The 21,952-nt window shown below is 45.1% G+C and overlaps 1 protein-coding gene across 1 annotated transcript in view; it reads left to right on the top strand.

The window, feature by feature from the left end:
* Positions 1-21,952, top strand: part of LOC136309355 (guanylate cyclase soluble subunit beta-2-like) — a 57,865-nt gene that overhangs the window by 3,373 nt on the left and 32,540 nt on the right. The window contains exon 4 of the mRNA XM_066237527.1: positions 14,046-14,140. Within this exon, the coding sequence (XP_066093624.1) occupies positions 14,046-14,140 (95 nt within the window). The remainder of the gene's footprint in view (positions 1-14,045; positions 14,141-21,952) is intronic.

Genomic DNA, 21,952 nt, shown 5'->3' with positions numbered 1-21,952 from the left:
GTAATTCACTTAGCTACAGTTTGGGTGAGAAAAAGAAGCTCTGATCGCATAGAGGTCACATAATTCTCATCTCCTAATATTTCAAGGGTGAATACTGAGTAATTACAATCAGAGAAAGCTTGGGAGATCAGGTAGCCAAGATCTCCTCACTTTACAGGTGAGAAAAACGGGGCCGAGAGACATTAAGTGACTTTCCCAGGATCGCACAGCTCAGGACACAATGTCATCATCTCCAAGGGCTCCCTTTCAACCCCCTGAGCTGCACTGAAGAGGGGAACATTTGAAGACTCTGAGAATACTTTTTTAACTGGTTATTATATTGTTAAGGCTAACAGGAAAAGTCAGCGAGGACCTGCAAGGCAGGCTAGTGTCTCCTTTCACCCAGGAGGAAACTGAGTCCCAGAGAGGACCTTGCTGAGGCCACATAGTTAGTGAAGTCACAGGCCTGGGACTGACTACGGAGGCTCCTCTTTCCAATGGGCCACACTGCCTGGGGGAAGGAAGAGTGACGAAGCAGCAGGAATGAATTCTCGTTCACATGGAGTGTCTGGGGGAAAAGAGACACTCTTTTATAGTGTGCCCGGCGCATCTGAAACACAAACATGGGACTAGAGTCAGGGAGAGACATCACATGTATGCTTGAGACACAGGAACTAGATAGTGGAGGCCCATGACCCATGGGACACTGAGATCCTTTGCTCTGTCACCAACTGGACAGGAGCAGGTAGGTCAGTCTGCCAGGGGGTTGGCTGCCCCTACCCATGTACAGTCAGTCCTGAGAGAAAGAAGAAAGGACAGGTGGTAAGTGCAGAATGGTCATTGGGTGGACATTACAGGACAGGCTGGGAACCAACTTGGGAAACAGGATATTTGTACTATCAGAAATCATTGGAAATGGCTACCAGGGCCTGGGAAGTCGTAGCTGGTTTCAGCAAGGACTCTGAAGCTTGGGGTTGAAGCCAGAGTCGTTGCTCACAGTACATTGACTTGGGAAGTTAGTTAGGCACTCTGTGACCCAGGTGCTTCATTATAAAATAATGATAATAAAACTACTTAGCCCTGGCCAGTTGCTCAGTGGATAGAGCATCAGCCCAGCGTATGGACATCCCAGGTTCGATTCTGGTCAGGGCGCACAGGAGAAGCGATCATCTGCTTCTCCACCCCTCCCTCTCCCTCTTCTCTCCCTCTTCCCCTCTCACAGCCAGTGGCTCAATTCAAGTCCTGGCTCTGCTGCTGGGCACTGTGCATTCTTGAGCAGGTTGCTCCACCTCTCTGATGCTCTGCGTCTTCACTGATAAAAAGGGAAAACTGCACCTATCTTATAGGGATGAGGAGAGGATTGAGTACAAGGGAGGTATTCAGTAGGTGTTGTTTTTCATCATAAGGTGCACCAGTAACATCAGACTACATTTGACATTAACAGGCACCTATTTGCTGCTGGTCAGATTACTGTGCCTTTCGTCTTGATGAAGCAGAGGTTTCCAAGGCATCCTTTTTGCCCAAAGGAAATCTGGCTCCCTAATCATTGGTACCTCTGCTCCTCTGTTTAGATGGGTCTTCCCAACACCCAGTGTGGGCCATTATCTAGCCCTGCCTTGAGGACCCCCATAAATACTAGTAACCAGCCCATTAGAGAGAGGGATAAACTTATATTGATTGATATTTGACTCATAATCCTGTGCTGTCTGAATTCTTGGATGGGACCTTTGGCCCAGAAAAGTGTGTCCTGACTAAGGGAGAGGTCAGGGCTCTGAAGTCACCTGGAAATAACTAGATGTAACTGGAGCACTGAGACACGAGTGGAGGTAAAACAACAAGGTGTTCTGGAGGCTGAGATGTGCTATTTTTTTTAAATGAGAGGGGGATAGTGAGACAGACTCCTGCATGTGCCCCAATAGGGATCTACCTTGCAATCCCCATATGGGGCTGATGCTCGAGTACTGAGCTATTTTTAGCACCTGAGACTGATGCACTTGGACCAATTGAGTTATCCTCAGTGCCTGGGCCCATGCTCAGACCAACTGAGCCACTGGCTGCAGGATGGGAAGAGGGCGTGAAGGGGTAGAGGGAGGTGGGGAGAAGCAGATGGTGGCTTCTTCTGTGTGCCCTAACCAGAGATTGAACCTGAATGTTCATATGCCTAGCTAATACTCTATCTACTGAGCCACCGGCCAGGGCCAAGATATGCTATTTAAAGAAGGCCTCTTAACCTCTCCTACATTACAAAGCACAGGTAGCATGACCAGGACCCTGATTGGTTGATATAGAAAATGTATCTTTGCAAAGTCGGGAAGAACACAGCCTGTCATAAGAAGTGGATGGAAGGGGCATTTCCCATTTTGGATCTTTGATGTAACCTCACTGGAAAGAATGGTACATTTTCTCTTCCTGCTCTTAGAGAAACAGTTCTCTCAGCATTCCCAAACAGACAGGAAGCCCTGGAGTCCACTGGAACTTCAAGGCCATAAGGGCATTTGGGTGAGTGATGCAACAGTATGCGAGGGCATCAGAGAGACATGTCTTGGGATGGAACATCCAGTGAGACTATGTCCTGAGTTTGTGTCACTAGGTTTTACATCTTAAATCTTGAAGTACCACCTGACTAGGTGGTGGCACAGTGGATAGAGCGTCGGACTGGGACGTGGATCCAGGTTTGAGACCCCTGAGGTCGCCAGCTTGAGCGTGGGCTCATCTGGTTTGAGAAAAGCTCACCAGCTTGAACCCAAGGTCGCTGGCTCGAGCAAGGGGTCACTTGGTCTGCTGAAGGCCAGTGGTCAAGGCATGTATGAGAAAGCAATCAATAAACAACTAAGGTGTTGCAACGAAAAACTGTTGATTGATGCTTCTCATCTCTCTCCGTTCCTGTCTGTTTGTCCCTATCTGTCCCTCTCTCTGTCTCTGTCACACACACACATACACAAAATTTTGAAGTACCAATTCTCTGCTTTGTTGATTCTCAAAGGATATGGTTGTATATAGACCACTAGACACCTAAGAGATTGCATTAAAAATGCATCTTTAAACCAAAGGCAAAGCCTAATAAGCTCAACCAGCCATGAAAATTGCATCATACTAAAACTTGTTTTTAAAAAACAACTATAGTGCAGAGAACTCAACTTATAAAATGCAAATTAAGATGAGATTATTTGCTGTGCAAAAGGATTTGCTTCAGGCTACATTTAATAACAAATTCCCTGGTGCTTTTAACATAAAATTTTATCTAAAACAAGAGAAGTGCATCAATTCCTACACAAATTTTAAGAAGAAATAATTAGGTAAAATGAGGTATGTCTCCAAATTTTATGACATAAGTTTTACATAAAATAATTAATAACAGATTTGTCCCCTCCTTTGCGTGCATTGTTTATTTCCCTCTCATATAACCTATATTTATAGATTTCTAATGATGTGAACTACTCTCATATAACCTGGCTAAAACCTTTATCAAGACTTAACAGTGAGGAGCACTGGGATGAGTGAGGCTTCTAAATGGAGTTAGATGAAGCTCTCTAGTTTTCCTGGCTCATTTACCAGCTGTTTGACTTGAGCAAGTTTATTTATTCAGCAAGTATTTATTAAGCTCCTAGTATGTGCCAGACAGAATTCCTAGCACTGGGAATAGAGATGAAGGAAACTGATAAGTTCACTCTTCTGTAGGAATGTGCATTCCAAGGTGGGAAGGCATACTGTAAACAAGTAAATTTTAAAAATAAGCAACAATCTCTCAGATGTGCTAAGTGCTATAAAGCTATAGGGTACTTGGTAATGACCAGGGAGAGAAGATGTCAGTTTCCCTGCAGTGGTTGGAAAAAACTTCTTGGCAAAGGTGGTATTGGAGCTGAAAGTCAGGAGGAGCCCACCAGCTTAGAGTCAGAGAGGTAGGTGTTTCAGGCAGAACACAGCAAGTGCCAAGGTCCTGACGGGGGACTTTGGTGAATTTGAGAAGAAACGTCATTGTGACTGGCATACCACAAGCCAGGGTCTGGTAGGAGATGAAAGTGGAGGCGTTGTTCAGGATCAAAATACATAGGTATGTGGAAGGTAGAGAGGAGTTGAAATTATATTCTTACTGCAATGGTTGCTGAAGTCTCAGAGCCTTGGTGTCCTCACATGTTAATGGGAATAATAATGGTGCTCGCCTCATCTACTTGGGAGGACTGGGGTGACTAATGTAGGTGAAGCACCTGGCACTTTGGTTATGGAACTCACTCCAGAATTTCGTTTGCAAGGATCAGCAGTTCATTATGCAAACCAAAGTTCACAGGAGTTAGGAGGACCCAGGGGACTCAGCTCAACTGTGGGAAGGACAGAGAGACCTAGAGGAAATGGAAGATCAGGCCACTGGCTATTTCTGTGCCTATCTTCATATTTACTCTTTTTCTGGCTCTCTGTGCAAGTCTCTTGATTTCTAGGGATCACCATCACCCGTTTGGCTCAGTTTCTCAGGGTCTCAATTCCAGATGCCTGAGGCAGAAGATTGGATGGCCAGACTCTGGTCAGGTACTTGGAGTCTGAACAGGTGGACTTTGGAGAGTTCCTGAAAAGAGGTTATGAGGAGAGCCGCCATGACTGACATGTCTTCTTCATATATAAACAAATGCATGGAAACAGAATGCATCTATATGCATATAAATAGAAGATAAATCAATAAATGGTTGATCGATGGATGACTTCCAAGCTCAAACCAATCCATTTGGGACAGAGGTGGATGGGATGACATGGCTTTTCTCTGTGTCAGGAGTTCTTAACCAGAAATTCACAGATGGGCTTGAGAGTGTCTGGGAGCCTCTAAATCACCTATGAAACTGTGTACAGCTAGTGCTTGACTTACGACCATGATTTGGTCCAACAGACTGGTCGTAACACGATTTGGTCGTAATTTGAGTAGGCTATATGTACAGTACTGTGAAATGATGTTATAAAAATCTTTAAGTCAAAGACAAAGACAATTTCCTCTTGGTAGATATCTTGGGAGGGGTTTAATGAAAAATATCCAAGACACAAAACACAAATTGCTGTATTGAATCTGGGATAACAGTTGAAATGGTGCACACGGAGATGGTAATGCTGCCGGAAGATGGTCCGCACTGTCATACGCCCAGCTGGGCAACGTTTGTGCTGCCAGACGCGGAGCAGTTGTGGCTAGCGATTGTGGTCATAAAGTCGAACGGTCGTAAGTTGCATAGGTCGTAAATCGATCAATACCTGTATATATGTCTACATGTGTTTTCTAGGGAGCGGGTCCATAATAGTCATCAGAATTCCCTAGAGCTTTGTGACCTAAAAAGTTCAAGGATCCCTCCTTACACATTTTGAGATTTTTGTTCTTATTAGGTAAGATGCTCCTAACGTTCCGACATCTTGTGAAGCATCCCTTCAAATACATGGAAAAACAGCCTGAGCCAGGAAAGGACGGTTCCCATTCATTCTCCTTGGCTCTGCCTCCTCAGTTCCACCAGCTCACCCCTTTCTTATAGGCTGAAAACACTGACTCCTCTCTACTTTGTCTATAAATAAAGTCTAGGTAAAATAGGGCTGAAAACAGAGAGTTTCTACTCTCTAACTTTTATCTAGTAATGCTACCTGTCTCTCCACTCCTAGTCTGTTCCTGGCCCTTAATGTTCGTTGATTTCTCTGGCTGTCTAAAGTCATAGGCCATTAGAACTAGAAGATCCTGAAGAAACCCACCTGGTTAGGATAGCTCAACTGGGTCCAACTTACTCCCCAAATCATACCAGAGTATCTAAGGGCTTAGGGAATTTAAAAAATATAGTTAATATTATGATATTATTATACATATATGAAATATACATTATTTTCCTAATAAAGGGTATTGAAGATAAAACTTGACAAATATTTTTATTTAGTGGTAAAAATGGAAGATAAATTTAGCAGGAGTAGGAACAGATATTATAAGGCTTGGACTTATGTAATTTGGAGAGTCTGTTTACTTTTTTAAAGAGTATAAAATTGCAAATAAAAATTTAGCTACAAAAGTGAGTATTGATTTAGAATGACAAAAGTTTAAAAACCTGACAAATAGCATAAACATTAAAAACCCTAAAGGTAACATTTATTTATTATTATTATTAAGTAGCTATCTTTTATGATATTTCCCCTGCATATTTGGCTGCTTTTGGTTTACTCATTCCTATGACAATGATTTAATAAGATCATTTTTTTCATAAAGAGAATAAAATAAATACTTCTCTAACATAGCTGGCTGAAGATTATTTTATTGTGTTTTATTTTTATTGGTAGCTTAGACAAGTTTCTGCACATCTATAACTTTCTCAGCAGTTTTGTTGTTTGTTTTGTAGAGAGAGTGCTCCTCTCCTGGTGGCAAGCTCTAGCAGCACACCAGCTCTTACTCCCCCTCTGCACGTCTCACCCCTCACCCCCCACTTTCCCGCTGCTGTGTTAGGGCAAGTTCTCTGGGCACCAGAGAATTGCAGCCTTTCTTGTGGATGCCTTTTGGGGGGCTTGCATGAAGAACTGGATGCTTGCTGTGTCTACCAGGAGGAAGTGGCTCTGAGGACTGTGTGACCTGCAGTCCCTCCCACAGGTGCCCAGGACCACCATCAGGGCATACAGGGAGAGCCCCCAGGCTGAGGATGGCTCCAAACTAGAGGGGGCGGGGCATGGCTGCTTCTCTCCCAGAAGACTTAGCTTCATGAGCTCCCAGAGCATATCGGATTCACTCTGGCTTTAAATTAGAAGTTATTGAAACATTTTGGACTTAGGAAACCTTTTTGCTCTTAAAGATTATTGAAGACCCCAAAGAGATTTTAGCTATCAGAATTCACAATGTTAGAGATTATTTATTTATTGTTTTATTTATTTATTGATTGATTGATTGATTGTATTTTTCTGAGGTGAGAAGCGGGAGGCAGAGAGACAGACTCCCGTATACGCCCAACAGGGATCTACCAGGCATGCCCACCAAGGGGTGATGCTCTGCCCCACTGGGGTGTTGCTTTCTTGCAACTGGAGCCATTCTAGCACCTGAAGTGGAGGCCATGGAGCCATTTTCAGCGCCTGGTCCAACTTTGCTCCAGTGGAGCCTTGGCTGCAGGAGGGGAAGAGAGAGATAGAGAGAAAGGAGAGGGGGAAGGGTGGAGAAGCAGATGGTCACTTCTCCTATGTGCCCTGGCTAGGAATTGAACCCAGGACTTCCACACGCAGGGCCAACTCTCTACCACAGAACCAACTGGCCAGGGCTCACAATATTAGAGATTAAAAGCTGAGAAATTTTAAAATGGCTATATTTAATTCATCTAAAATTAACAATAATATTGCATTATGTAAATGTACCACAGGTTTTTTATCCACTCATCTACTGATGGACACTTAGGCTGTTTCCATACCTTGGCTGTTGTAAATAATGCTGCAATGAACATAGGGGTATATATACTACCTAACCATAAAAAGGAGGAAATCTTGCCTTTGCAAGAGCATAGATGGACCTAGACAGCATTATGCTAAGTGAAATAAGCCAGGCAGAAAAAGACAAATACCACATGATTTCGCTCATGTGAGGAATCTAATGAACAAAATGAACTAAAAAGCAAAATAGAGATAGACTGCTAGACAGAGAGCAGGCTGACAGCTATGAGGTGGGTAGAGGGACTGGGCAGAAAAAAAACCCCAGAAAACAAACTCGTGGACACTAACATCAGTGTGGTGATTGTGGAGTTGGGGGAAGTGTAGGAGGGACAGGGGGTAGATGATAATGAACAGAGTTCCTTGGAGGGTACTGAACACTGTATGGTGTACAGAGATGTGTTGTATAATTGTGCACTTGAAATTTGTATAATTATGTTCATCTGTGTCACCCCAATACAATTAATTTAAAAGAAAAAATAAAAGAAGACTTAGGAGGGAGACCAGGAAGCTGGGGCAGCTAGAAAAAAAAATAACAGTAATAAACTTATTGCATGTCCGCATAAATAATATTTTTATGAAATAAAAACTAGCAAGAAGAGTGACTTTCTTTTTCTTACAGTTTTGCAACTCTCTTTAATGTTTGACTTACCAGAACATAGCAACATTCTATTTTCTGCACTTTGTTGTGATCTTTGGTTTTTCACTGACATACAAGAAGACAATATAGAAGGAGGAAGTGCTTTAATACTCTTTTCAGATAATTGTGGAGTCTTTTAAATCTCATAAAAGATTTAAAAGTTTCTCAAAGATCAGTTACAGTGTTGAGTGTGAAACCTTACCAGTGACCTTTTTCACACTCCATTCCATGACAATCCTGGGCCTGTGTTACACTTTGAAATAAACTTCACTGTCATTTGGTAGTACCGTACGTTAGTCATTTGAGAAATACTGGCTCGTCAAGTTTTGCAGCTCTTATAAATTTTGACATAATACATTATACAATATCAAATCATTTGTCAATATCATCACACTCTCATCAAAGCCTGTAAAAATTGAGAAACTAATGAGCTCTCAGTAGCAGATGCAAATTTTACAAAATTCTAGTTTTCACTCGAAAGCTTGAGTTTTCTCATTGGCAACAAATTCTGTCAGCTATTTTCCTTGAATGACAAGCTAAGTTTGTTCTTTTTTTTTTTTTTTAAATGTCTGCCAAATATCGAAGTCTTAGGAACTGTTGTTCATCTGTCAGTGATTATTTCAAACAGAAGTGATGTTCCATGGAAAGGGGCTAATTCAGCTACAAAAACAACCATAACAGTGCTTTTCCTTGAGGTGACCATCCGTGCTCTGTGTACAGCTGTATGTGCGGACTTTCCGTTTTGTTACAGAGTATTCAAAAGATGTGTGCTCAGGGCCAAGATTTAATAAAGTTGACCATTGTTACTGCATCATTAAGGACAATCTGAAGCGAAACTAGCGTTTTCTTTCTTTCTTTCTTTCTTTCTTTCTTTCTTTCTTTCTTTCTTTCTTTCTTTCTTTCTTTCTTTCTTTCTTTCTTTCCTGCTAGTGTGTGGCAGTGAGGAATACACAGCCTACTTATTACAGATTAGTGCCACTTCCTCAATTCATGGTCAGGCCCAGCTATTTTACCCACCAATGCTTTTGCACAACTAGCACTAACATCAACCAGCGAAAAAGGCAAATAATGTCTTAATTTTATTATGAAAATAGTTTTGACCTGATGTGTACCTAGAAGCATCTTAGGGACCCCCAGAGCTTTCATGGAACATACCTGGGAAACTGCTGGTTTAAGTGCCAGCATTTGTTTCAACAAATCTCATCATGTGTTGGCTGGGAAGAGCGGAGGTGGGGTTAGGGGAAAGTTGAACATCCAAATCTCCATGAAAACATTGAACTGACTCAATGCTAATGTTGTAAAGATGAAAAAATGGAGGCATGCCTGACCAGGTGGTGGTGCAGTGGATAGAGCGTCAGACTGGTATGTGTAGGACCCAGGTTCGAGACCCCGAGGTCACCAGCTTGAGCACATGCTCATATGGTTTGAGCAAAACTCACCAGCTTGGACCCAAGGTCGCTGGCTCGAGCAAGGGGTCACTCAGTCTGCTGAAGGCCCACAGTCAAGGCACATATGAGAAAGCAATCAATGAACAACTAAGGTGTCGCAACAAAAAATTGATGATTGATGCTTTTCATCTCTCTCCATTCCTGTCTGTCTGTCCCTATCTATCCCTCTCTCTGACTCTCTAAAAAGAAAAAGACAAAATGGAGGCACAGTGAGATTTGTTCTGAGTCATTTAGCTCAACTCTGGTTGAACCACAGCTCACTCCCAGGACCCCTCACCCACACACCGTGAACATGCAAGCCTCTGTTAGGCTAAGTCTCACAGCTCCTAAATTCTCTGACAAATCTCTATTGAGCTCCTATTGTGTGCCAGTTACAATGCTAGGTATTGAAGACTCAACATGAAATGACACTTTCCTGCCCTTTGGGACCGTGTAGTCTAACAAGCATGCGGACAGGTAAATCAAGTGTTATATGTGCAGCCAGACAGGTAAATTGGGAAGGCTAAGAGGCTCAGAAGAGGGACGTCTGAATCTGACTGTGGCTCTGAACCAGCAGTGTCAGTGATCATTAAGCTAAGTTGGAAGGAGGAACAAAGATTAGCCAGATAAGAGAGTGAGGCCCCTTCCGGTGGAGGGAGAGTCTGGGAAGGGTAGGGAGGAAGGAAATGTCATGGCCCATCACAGGCACCTTAGGTAGAATGGCTAGGGAGTTGGGTGGAAGTAGATGGGGTGTTGCAGGTGGAGGATAGTATGTGACAACCAGGAAGTCTGGACTTTACCATGAAAGCCTCAGGGAGCTAGAGAGCCCCTGGACTAGCTGGAGTGATGATTAATTGGTGCTTCCTCTAGGTAGCAGAGGATCATGATATCAGGACAAGCTCTTCAACTGTCAGGCCTCACTTCCCCAATTACAACTTTTTAAAGATTTATTTATTGATTTAAAAAGGGGCGAGAGAGAGAGAGAGTGAGAAAGGGTTGGGAGGAGTCGGAAGCATCAACTTGCATTTGCATCACATATGTGTCTTGACCGGGCAAACCCAGGGTTTCAAACAGGTGACCTCAGCATTCCAGATTGACGCTCTATCCACTGCGCCACCACAGGTCAGACCCCAGTTATACCCGAGGCACACAGTGACACACGTTTGTTATGTGAACTGCCCACCTACCAGAAGGGAGCTCTGGACGGAACAATTGCTCATGGCTTGGAACTGATCCATATTTTTGGCCTACAATTTGCTACAAAGTGCTATATGGCTCACTTCAGACCCTTAGAAACCATTACATCAGTTTAATACTGTTGAACAATGTAAGTTCTAATTTTTTAATTTGTTGCTTTGTCAGATTAAATCTTAGAAAGTGTGTTGAGCAGTGATTTTTCAAACCTAGGGAGTCATCTGAGACAATGGTTTAAATGTGTGTGTGTGTGTATTTTCAGACAGTAGCCCCAGGCCCAGGAATCTGTATGTTCATTTTGCTCCCCAAGTTATTCTGGAACATTTGTTGGGTATCACTAGTTGGAACTAACAAATGAAGAACACACATTTACTAGTTGACTGTTCCAGTTACGTATTGATTTGTCACCTCTTCTGACATGTATATATGACCACCTATGTGGTTGACATTGTTCATGTTACGTGAAATGCCCTCCTCTTCGTGCACGCTGGAAATGTCTCCTTCTTTATTTTCCACATCTGTTGCTTTTCCAATCCCCAATCTCTTTGAAATGTTTTCTGATGGTCATTTTTCTTTTCTTCCCTTCATATCGCAGGTGTGGCTACATCATTAGCAGAATACAATTGGTTTATTTTTTTAAATCTTGGTGAACATATTGTTCCAGTAAACCAGTTTGAATGGCTGTATACGCTAGTATGCACTGGCTCTGTGGGAAGTGTTATATGCAAGATTACGGAGATCAATAAACAAGGCTGACAATCCCTGTGTAATCATAACAGTCTGGGCTTCTCTGGCATTCCAGAAACGTGCAACATATATACAAACCAAATAAATATTTGACACTGAAGTATTATCAGTTCAGCTTAGAGGAAAGCAGAGGCCCCCAGCTGCGGAATGCATGCATGCCCCCACTGCAGGCTGGGGAGTGCTGCATGGGTTGTCACGTTTCCCAGTGTCCTGGAGACGGCATATTCCTTCTGGGGCCTTCAGAACAAATGACGACAACACATCAAGTTTAAACTTGGGTCGTGACCATTGTGTCTCTATTTTGTTCCCAGACACAAAAGGAGGTCACACTTTGTCACAGAGGGTCTGGGAGGTGGGGAGGGAGATGCCAGCGGGCCGAGAATACCGTGGCGGCGGGTGTTGAACAGCATCTCTCACCTGCCCTGGGCCTCCAGTCAGCTTCTCTAAACATCTGACCCTGATGGTGCTTAGAGGCATGGACCGAGCCAGGAAATCTTGCAGGTGGAGGGACACTCAGAGAGCTTCTAGTTCAGTGATGTTCATCAGAGGGGGAAGAGCCTGGGAACTGTTTGAGAGTCTTCAGAGAATGTGCATGGGAGGGAAACACGGATAAAAAAGGAGGGTGAGGGTCCTGGCTGGTTGGCTCAGTGGTAGAATGTTGTCCCGGCATGTCGAAGTCCTGGGTTCAATTCCTGGTCAGGGCACACAGAAGAAGCAGCCATCTGCTTCTCCACCTCTCCCGTTACCCTTCTCTCTCTCTCTCTTTCTCTCTCTCTCTCTCTCTCTCTCTCTCTCTCTCTCTCGTCTCTCCCCTTCCTGCAGCCATGGCTTAACTGGTTGGAGTGCATCAGCCCTGGGCTCTGAAGATGACTCCGTGGAGCCTTCACCTCAGTCGCTAAAAATAGCTCAGTGAGAGCATGGCTGCAGATGGGCAGAGCATTGACTGCAAACAGGGGTTGCTGGGTGGATCCCGGTCAGGGCGCATGGGGGAGTCTGTCTCTATCTCTTCTCCTCTCATTTGGAAAAGAAGGGGGGAAAAAAGAAAAAGAAAAAAAGGAAGGTGATAAGTGCTGATCTCATTGGCCACCTCCCTTATTTCACACATAGGGAAACTGAGGCCCAGAAAGGGAAGTGATTTTCCCTGAATCTCACTGGTGTCCAGCAGAGGCCTGAAACCGCAGACTCCTGGCTGCTGGGCATGCTCACCCCATAATGCACCATGTCACCTCAACGTCCTCGTCATTGTCACAGCTCCTCCTGCCCACAGGTGTGCTCCTGCTTTCTCCGAGCTCTCTCATGTCAGTTATCCTGTCCTCTCCTCATTGACACTCCCGTCAGAGATATGGGACAGGTAGCATCTCTCCATTTCACAGTGAGGAAGATGCATGAATTCTGGAAAGACAAATGAGTGTTTAGCCTAGAAAATAAAAAATAAATAAATAAAGACTTAAGAATAAATAAGCATCATCAAATATTCGAGGGCTTAATGCCCGAAGGTGAGGCCACTGGTTTGCATTTCCCCAGAGGTCAGAGCTGGACCAGTCACTGAAACCACAGTGGCAAATGCAGGAGTTATTTGGGCACAGGAGCCCAGAGCCCAGAGCCTTCCCTTGTCCTCTGGGTGGTCTTTACCCTTTCTGAGCATCAGTTTCCTCTGCAGTAAAAAGGATGATCAGAAATAATCTGTCATCTCTTCGGCCAAAGGAGATGCTCAACAAATAGAAGGCATTATTAGGGCTTAGAAGATTTTATTTTGACATAAGAAATAACTTTTTATCAAAGAAAAGAGTCTGTAAATGGAATGTGCTGCTTTGCAGAAGAGTGAGCTTTCTGTCACTGGAAGCATTCAAGAGGCAACAGGAAGACTAGCAGTCAGAGATAGTGTAGGGTGGAAAGTGAACAATTAGGAAATTTTACAACTCTCCCATCTCTGGGAGTCTGTGATGTGTCCTGGGATGAACTCAGATGTTCTGTTCCCTCTTCTGTTCATTCTCTCTGCTGCTGTGGAGCCTGTGCTTCCTTCACGAACCCATCCTTCAGCCTCAGTCCAACCTCCCTTCTCAGGGAAGCCTTCCCCATGCAGCCTCTTCCCCTTGAACTGTCTGAATTACTAACTCCCATGTGATGGTTCTCACAAGGACCAAGCCTACAGGGCAAGCTTTCTGACTACCAGGTTAAGCCTCTTTTCACCAGATTTGGTTAGTTGTTCCATCAGTAACCCCTGCAAGCCAGCCAACCACATGGTAAAACAGTGAGATTCTCAAGGAGCGGCTCTGCCCAAGTCAAAGAACAAGGCTTCACAACCGCCGAGTTCCAAGTTCACTACCATGTATTGGGTTCTCGCCATGTGCCAAGAGCAGCACCCTTTGCTAGGGGTTCAAAGGTAAAAATAGCTCATGATCAAGGAGTCTAGGCTAGGGGATAAGACCAATAACCTTGACTTATGTTGGGGAAACACATGACCTACTGTGGGTACTTTAGAAGGGAGTCTTTGGTTCCAATTTGGGTCTAGGGAAGGCTTCTTGGAGGAGTTTGCACCACAGGGCTCAATTGCCTTGCGTTCTTTATGATAAGGAGTGTTCTTGCTACGTTATCTGTTCCTGGGGCAAAGCTCCAGTTGCTGGGTTCTTAGAGCACCATGATTTATGTTTCAGAGCTTCTGCTGAAGTGCAGGATGCCTTCATGATGTACACAGTGTATGACGACAGCATCACCATGAAGCTCATCCAGGAGGCCTGCAAGGTTCTGGGTGAGTGTGAAAAGGGCTTGTGTTGGTTTCCTGGGGTTGTTGTAAAGAAGTACAGTCAGTTCTCATTATTTGGAGGAGTTCCGGTCCTTAAATTTGGAATACTGAATTAGCAAATACGGAGCCATTGCTCTTGGGGGAAATGTAGAGCTAGGTTCCTGGGAACCTACGGTCACGTGGTCACACCTTTTCATCAATTGATAGATATCTAATCATGTTTTGTGTGTGTTTCTGTTTAAAGACCCCTTTGTTTAATATATATTATTATTCCTTAATATTGGACTCCCTGCCAACAGCACTATAACTTATGCCTGAATGAAGTTTATCAAATGCACCTATTTTCTTTGAAAGACTTTCAAAGAAACCTTTTTATACTGAAGAATGTAGGACAGCACTTCAGCACTATGCTTGGGGGGCATTTGAAACAGGAGAATCACAAACTAAATGTATAAGAATGTAGAAACATAGCACTAAATAGACTGCAAAAAGGTCACTTGTTTATGGTATAAGAACTGAAACAAGAACACAATGTATTGCCTTGTTGGACCTTAGCTAAATATGTGCATTGGGCAACTCAGATATTTCTCTGCTTTGTACATGTCCGTGAATGGATTTGAAATCTCTGTGAGTATTGATTTTGGACTTACAAATACATTTTAGCAAGTATGTAAATTTTCAAATACAGAATCTGGAAGTAATGAGGATCGACTGAATTACAATCAATATACTACCACAGACTGGATGGCTTAAAACAACAGAAATGTATCCTTTCGTAGTTCAGGGGACCAGAGGTCCACAGCTGAGGGCTTGGCAGGGCCATGCTCCCCGGGAAGGCTCTAGAACCTTTCCTCCTCCAGGCTCTGGTGCCTCAGGTGTTCCTTGGGCAGCACAACTCCAATCTCTGCTTCCATCTTTCATGGCATCTTCTCCCTGGGTGTTTATGTTTGTATATCTAAATGTCCTTCTTCTTGTAATGACTCTAGTTGTATTGGATTTAGGGCCCATCCTAATCAAGTATGATCTCATTTTAACTTAATTAGACCTACAAAGCCCAAGTTATCAAATAAGGCCACATTCATAGGTTCTGGGTGGTCGTGAATTTTTGAGGGACACTATTTAACCCGTTACAGGGCTCATATGTTACCTTTTCCATTTGAGCAGCCTGAGGCTTCTTACAGACAAAAAGGATGAATGTCACTGAGTTTCACCATCCATACCACCACCAGCATGTCAGGCCTCGGTGTTGGCTTTGACAGGTTCTGAAATACCTTTGCAGTGGATAGCCATAATTATCTCTGGGTATCAGGAGGGGCAGCATTGAGAATCTTGTTATTCCAACCACATTCATGTTTGTTTGTAAATGGACACGGTGAGCTTTCTAAGGAGCTGAGGGCCTTTCTCCCCATCTTCTCAGCCAGGGAAACATCTCATCTGCCTGGACATTACAGTGCCATTGTCAGGGTCATAATTGGGGGACCATGTCCTCCTTACAATGCACATATAATACCAGGATGATTTCTCCCATGGATGTATTAGCAAAAGATGACTTATTCTTTTAACTTGCTCCCTTCCTGGGCTCTGAGGGGAAGAGGAACAGGACAAAGAGAGAATGTAGCTCTGCCTCCTTCTAGTTTGATGACCCAGAACAAGTTATTTACTCAGTAAAAGTTTTTCATTGGTCAAATAAGAATAATAAGAATAATGTTTACCCTTCAGAGTTTTTTTGAGGATTAAATGAGATAATGCATGTGAATATATCAGAGGTGGTATCTGATATAATAAGCTCTTAAAAACTTTTCTTCCTTCCTTCCCTCTGTCTTAGTTTCCTAGGGCTGCCACAACAGGACCCCAGACGGGGTGGTTTAAACAGCAGAAATGTGCTTTCTCACAGTTGTGGACACCACAAGTATAACATCAAGGTGGCAGCAGGGTTAATTCCTTCTGGAGGCCTGAGGGAGACGACTCTCTGTCCCCTGACTCTCCTGGCTTCTGGTGGCTGCTGGCAATCCTAGGTTATAGCGGTGCCACTGCCACCCCTGCCTCCACCTTCCCATAACCCTCCTCTCTGTGTGTCTGCACGCACTGCCTCCACCTTCCCACAACCCTCCTCTCTGTGAGTCTGCACGCACTGCCTCCACCTTCCCACAACCCTCCTCTCTGTGAGTCTGCACGCACTGCCTCCACCTTCCCACAACCCTCCTCTCTGTGTGTCTGCACGCACTGCCTCCACCTTCCCACAACCCTCCTCTCTGTGTGTCTGCACGCACTGCCTCCACCTTCCCACAACCCTCCTCTCTGTGAGTCTGCACGCACTGCCTCCACCTTCCCACAACCCTCCTCTCTGTGTGTCTGCACGCACTGCCTCCACCTTCCCACAACCCTCCTCTCTGTGTGTCTGCACGCACTGCCTCCACCTTCCCACAACCCTCCTCTCTGTGTGTCTGCACGCACTGCCTCCACCTTCCCACAACCCTCCTCTCTGTGTGTCTGCACGCACTGCCTCCACCTTCCCACAACCCTCCTCTCTGTGAGTCTGCGCGCACTGCCTCCACCTTCCCATAACCCTCCTCTCTGTGAGTCTGCACGCACTGCCTCCACCTTCCCACAACCCTCCTCTCTGTGACTGTACGCAGCTTTCTGGGAAGGACACATCGTTGGATTTAGGGCTCACCGTAATCCACTGTGATCTATCTTCATTTAACTACTTAGAACTGCCAAGACCCCAGTTCCAAATAAGGTGACATTTGGAGGTTCCAGGTGGACTTGGATTTGGGGAAGACACTACTCAGCCTGTCCTCCCTCCTGCCCTTTATCTTTCCGTCTCACCACTTCCAGGCTCATTGACAAAATGCCTCTTTCAACCCCGGTTGACATTCCTTTGCCCATTCTCACAGGCAGTGTGGCTTTGGGTCATGGCAGACGGCATTTAGGGGTCCTTGCAGGCAGGTGTTTATCAGCACCCTCACCTGGCGCCTGAGGCCCTAGGGGAGACCTGTTCGGAGCTCGGGTGAGGCTGGGAATGCACAGCTTTCATGCTGGTGCTGTGCAGCCTGGAGAGGGTTGGGCAGCGGGCAAGGCGGATTTACCGGTGGGTGCACGGGGCGCGCACCCTGGGCCCCGACTTCTGAAGGGCTCTGCAAGCCCCCCCAACTTTACATTTTTTTCTAATGATGCCAACTTTGGTTTCATATGTGCAATTTTAATGTTAATAGTACATAATGTTTTTTATTTATTTAAAATATAGTTAACATGTAACATGTATTTTTATTTTCTCTGTCTCTCTTTCCTTTTTTTTTTTTTTTTTTTTTTTATTTTTGCATTTTTCTGAAGCTGGAAACAGGGAGAGACTGTCAGACAGACTCCCGCATGCGCCCGACCGGGATCCACCCGGCACGCCCACCAGGGGCGACGCTCTGCCCACCAGGGGGCGATGCTCTGCTCCTCCTGGGCGTCGCCATGTTGCGACCAGAGCCACTCTAGCACTTGGGGCAGAGGCCAAGGAGCCATCCCCAGCGCCCGGGCCATCTTTGCTCCTAATGGAGCCTCGGCTGCGGGGGGGGGGGGGGGGGAGACAGAGAGGAAGGTACGGCGGAGGGGTGGAGAAGCAAATGGGCGCTTCTCCTGTGTGCCCTGGCCGGAATCGAACCCGGGTTCTCCGCATGCTAGGTCTCTTTCTTTTTTTAAGGGGCCCAATATTTTCTTCTGAACCTGGAGCCTCAACCAACCTTAATCCGCCTCTGACAGCTGGGGCTGTGGATTCCAGCTGCTGTTTTTTGTGTCTCTGAGGGCCCCGCAGAGCTGCCTGCTGTCCTCGGGGGCTCTTCCTGAGGCAGTTACAGGAGAAAGACTTTCATGCAGGAACCAGACCTCAGGGGTTAGCTCTGTACAGCCAGTGCTGCCCCCACTTCGAGACTCAGCTCAGCTCCTAAGTAGCGGCCTCTCTGCTAGAAACATCACTTTAACACTACCTGCCAGAGATCTTGTGGTTTATTTTCTTAACCATTGCTTTTTAAAACCTTTAAAATACATTATTATGATGTTAAATATGCTTTATAAAATCGAATAGGTGGACACTTGAGCCCTCCGCCACTCTAATTTGCACTCCCCCACATGTCCGAGGCCTGGACGCAGCCCTGCCCTGGCGCTCCACGGGGATGCACTCGAGTGGGGCTGCCGGCCCTCGGTGTGCCTGAATGTCTCTGCACTGGGGGTTCTTTGGGTTCCAACAGTCTTGACATACGATGTTTCGAGTTTACAACACTCAATCTCATAAAAACTTAAAAAAATTGAGACATGACTCTTTTGGCTTTTAGCATTGTACTTATGGACTATGTTAGTGAACTAGTTTTGTTGCATCCAGCAGAAGAATGCACAGTAAGGCGGCGCATGAGTGAGGGATTTGGCGTCCCCTAGTACGCTTACCTACGCCATTTTGGACTGTTAAAAGTACAAGTGTTCCGTTTGTGTTAGGGTAGGGTGTGTTTCGACTTACACCAAAATTCAGGTTACATCACTGTTGTAGGAACGAAACTGTGTCGTAACCCGAGGACCCCTATAATTGCCTCCTTTCTTCTCACTATTGGGTTACCTTCCTTCTACAGAAAGAAAAAATCCTCAGGTGCGAATTCTGTACTGAGAGCTGACTATTGAGACTTGACCCAGAAAGCTAGTGTTTCTATAGTTTAGAAAATAAAAGAGCACGAAAGCTTGGACTGGGTGGTAGAAAGAAGCCTGCCTTCAGTCATTTCTTAATTTTATTTCCAAGAATCCCCGCAGCAGTCGGCTATGTGGCTACCTCACCCCATCTTAGTCTGTCTCAGCTCTGCTGGAGGGTATTGTATTGCTATTGGACTAGAACGAGCTTGAGGGGTTGAATTCTGCTCTGTTGCCAGCTGTGACCTTGGAATTTCACTGGGAGCTGATATTCCTTTCAAAAGGGAGTAATATTTACCTCAAAGGGTCACGGAAAGGAATGAATTAAATCAGATAACAGATGTAGCAACATTCAGGTCACAGAGGTGCTCAGCAGGTGTGAACTGAACGGTGGACCTGAAGGGGAGGCAGGGGCTGTTGTCCTCAAAAGTAGGGACAAGTTTTGCTGTTCACCTTAAATGACTGCACTATAAAATAATGTTCTGAGCTCTCTGAGCAGTAGTCAGCAAACTACGTACAGCCTATGCGCCAAATCTGGCCCCTTGTCTGTTTTTTGTAAATAAAGTTTTATTGGAACAAAGCTACACATTTTGTCTGTGGCTGCTTTTACACTACAATGGCAGAGTTGAATAGTCATGACAGAGACCATATGACTGCAAAATTGGAAATATTTATTGTTTGCCCTTTACTGAAAGTATTTTGTCATCTCATGCTCTAAAGATTAGATCTATAACACACAGATCTTTTTGAAGATTTTGAAAATCTCATTTAATTGAGAACTAGTATTGACTAAGTTAGGTCTCCTTCACCCACTCCTTCACCCTGGAGAAAAAAATCATGTGTTGAAAACCCAAACCCCCAATATGATGGTATTGGAGATAGGGCCTTTGGGTTATAGTCAGGTTTAGTGTGGTGATCGGGATCAGAGCGCTAGCTTGCTCACACACCCTCTTCATCCCCCAATCATGTGAGGACACAGTGAGAAGCCAGGGAGAGAGCTCTCACTGGAACCTGACCATGTTGCACCTTAATCTTAGACTTCCAGCCTCCAGAATTGTGAGAAAATAAATTTCTCTTCGTAAGCCACCAGCCTACAGTTCTGTGATGGTAGCCCGAGCAGAATCGTACATAAACTCTAGGAAGTATTTCATACCAGGCCACTTTTGTAACTGTGTGGGTGTGACGCTGTGTGGTACAGCAGCGTCTTTGGCAGAGAGATGCCATCACACACCTGCCTGACTGCATTCACTTTCTCAAACCAACTGACATAGTCAGAGGCAGAAACAGGTTTATAGTCCGAGGTAAGGGGCTGACCCACATCACCTGTTTACCAAAAGCCAAAGTATATCACTGTGATTTCTTCCTGTCTACCTGTGAAAATCAGAAGAATATTTTCTTCTTGTTTATCTCAGTAACAGGTGTTGCCTGTGCCTGAAAGGGTACATAGTATGGTGAGTGCATTTTTTTTCAAATTAAAAGCTGGGATGCAAAAATTAGGTAAAGACATGCGTGAGTCTTGGAATCAGGATGCTGCTTCAACACAGGCCACGTGGTCTCTGTGTTTCTCTGTCTCAGTCTTGGACTCTGTCTCTTTCTGTATCTGTTATCTATCTATCATCTATCTATCTATCATCTATCTATCTATCTATCTATCTATCTATCTATCATCTATCTATCTGTATCCCAGGAGTGAGAGAGAGCAGCCCCTGCCAGAGGGAAGTTTGAAGGAAGGACATTAAGTATATTTCACTGTCTTAAGAAAATCTGCCGATCAGTTGAGACTCATTTCTCTCTTAGACAAAGAGGAGAGCATGCTAAGTTAGCGCCCGGGCTTCGCCTTCTCAGTGGGCTCCCTAATGGCCTTTCCTTCCTGTCAGCCCGGGTTGTGAGTTTCCCACCCACTCTGCCGCACAGTCCTGGGCTTTCTTATTAGCATCGCTCCGCTGGGACCAGATGGCAGGCTGAGCATTGCGTAACGAATTGTTCTGTATATGAATAAGTGCCTACTTAGTGTGTAAGTGGGTTATTAGTGATCTGATGTGACAACACACACAACAGCCATTTGGCACAGCTGTGTCACTCTCGACTTTGCTTGCTAAGAAACCAGCAGTAAAACGCATTTCAACAGTTAGCTATCAGCAAATGCCAACAAGCATCTCTGCACCTACCTCTTTAAAAATAAGAGGAACAACTTAAAACTTACAAAGTCCTGAAATCAGGCATTAGAATATATACTCTTTACTATGACTCTCTGTGGTGAGACAAGTAAACCCGGCCATGTGACCCACTGAAAATGGAGACTGGACCTCCGCCGTGCTGATTTGCAGCCTGGTGCTGAAGCCTGCAGTCTGGAGGGGCAGTTGACGGGGTGGGGGGTGGGGGCATGAGGTCTCTAGCAATGGCTTTGGAATCAGATAGACTTGCATGAGCCCCCTGGCTATATGGTCTCCTAATAATGTCACACAGGGCAAGTTCCCCATTGGTAATCACAACAGCACCCACCTCAGAGATGATTGTAAAGATTAAATCCACCCTTCTTCCTGTCCCCTTCTCAACGCCCCCCCCCCCCCCCAGTAGACTCCTGTTTCTGTGCTCTCTCGTCCTTGGTCGGGCTGACTGACTTCTCTGTTCCAGAGTTTCCAGGGAAGCCGACTGCTCATCTACAGGCTTAAGTGAGACTCACTCCCGCCAAGCTTCTCTACGCCCAGTGACCTTACTGAACCCACCTTCCCGATTCAGTCTGTCTCCTCCTTGCAACTTCCAGTATCAACAAGGTTTCTGTTCCTCTCCAAATGACTTCTCTGTCCATTACCTCATACCCGGCTTAAGTGACACCATTTGATAAAGAGGGTACTCTAGATGAATGGCTTTCTCCAGATATCTGAACCTTATTTCTTTGGATACTAAAGATTTAGAAAAAAATTACCCACTTTCAATGAAAAACTTTCTAAAGTGCCCGGCATACACTTCCCTGTCCTGTGGAGGACTGCGAGCGTTTCTGGGTGGCTGAGGTGTGTTGCCATGAGGAATGGCCTTGCTGCCTGTCTCTGGGCAATGGGAGGTGGGCAGGGGCTCGGGAGCTCCAGCCCCAGCAGAGCCTTTGCCCAGGAGGCTGTGGAAGGCAGCGGTGGCTCTGTGGCACTCTGCCTACCCTCACTCGGG

The sequence above is a fragment of the Saccopteryx bilineata genome, chromosome 6, assembly GCF_036850765.1.
Source record: "Saccopteryx bilineata isolate mSacBil1 chromosome 6, mSacBil1_pri_phased_curated, whole genome shotgun sequence".
Taxonomy (NCBI): Eukaryota; Metazoa; Chordata; class Mammalia; order Chiroptera; family Emballonuridae; genus Saccopteryx; species Saccopteryx bilineata.
This window is presented reverse-complemented; position numbering and strand designations above follow the sequence as displayed.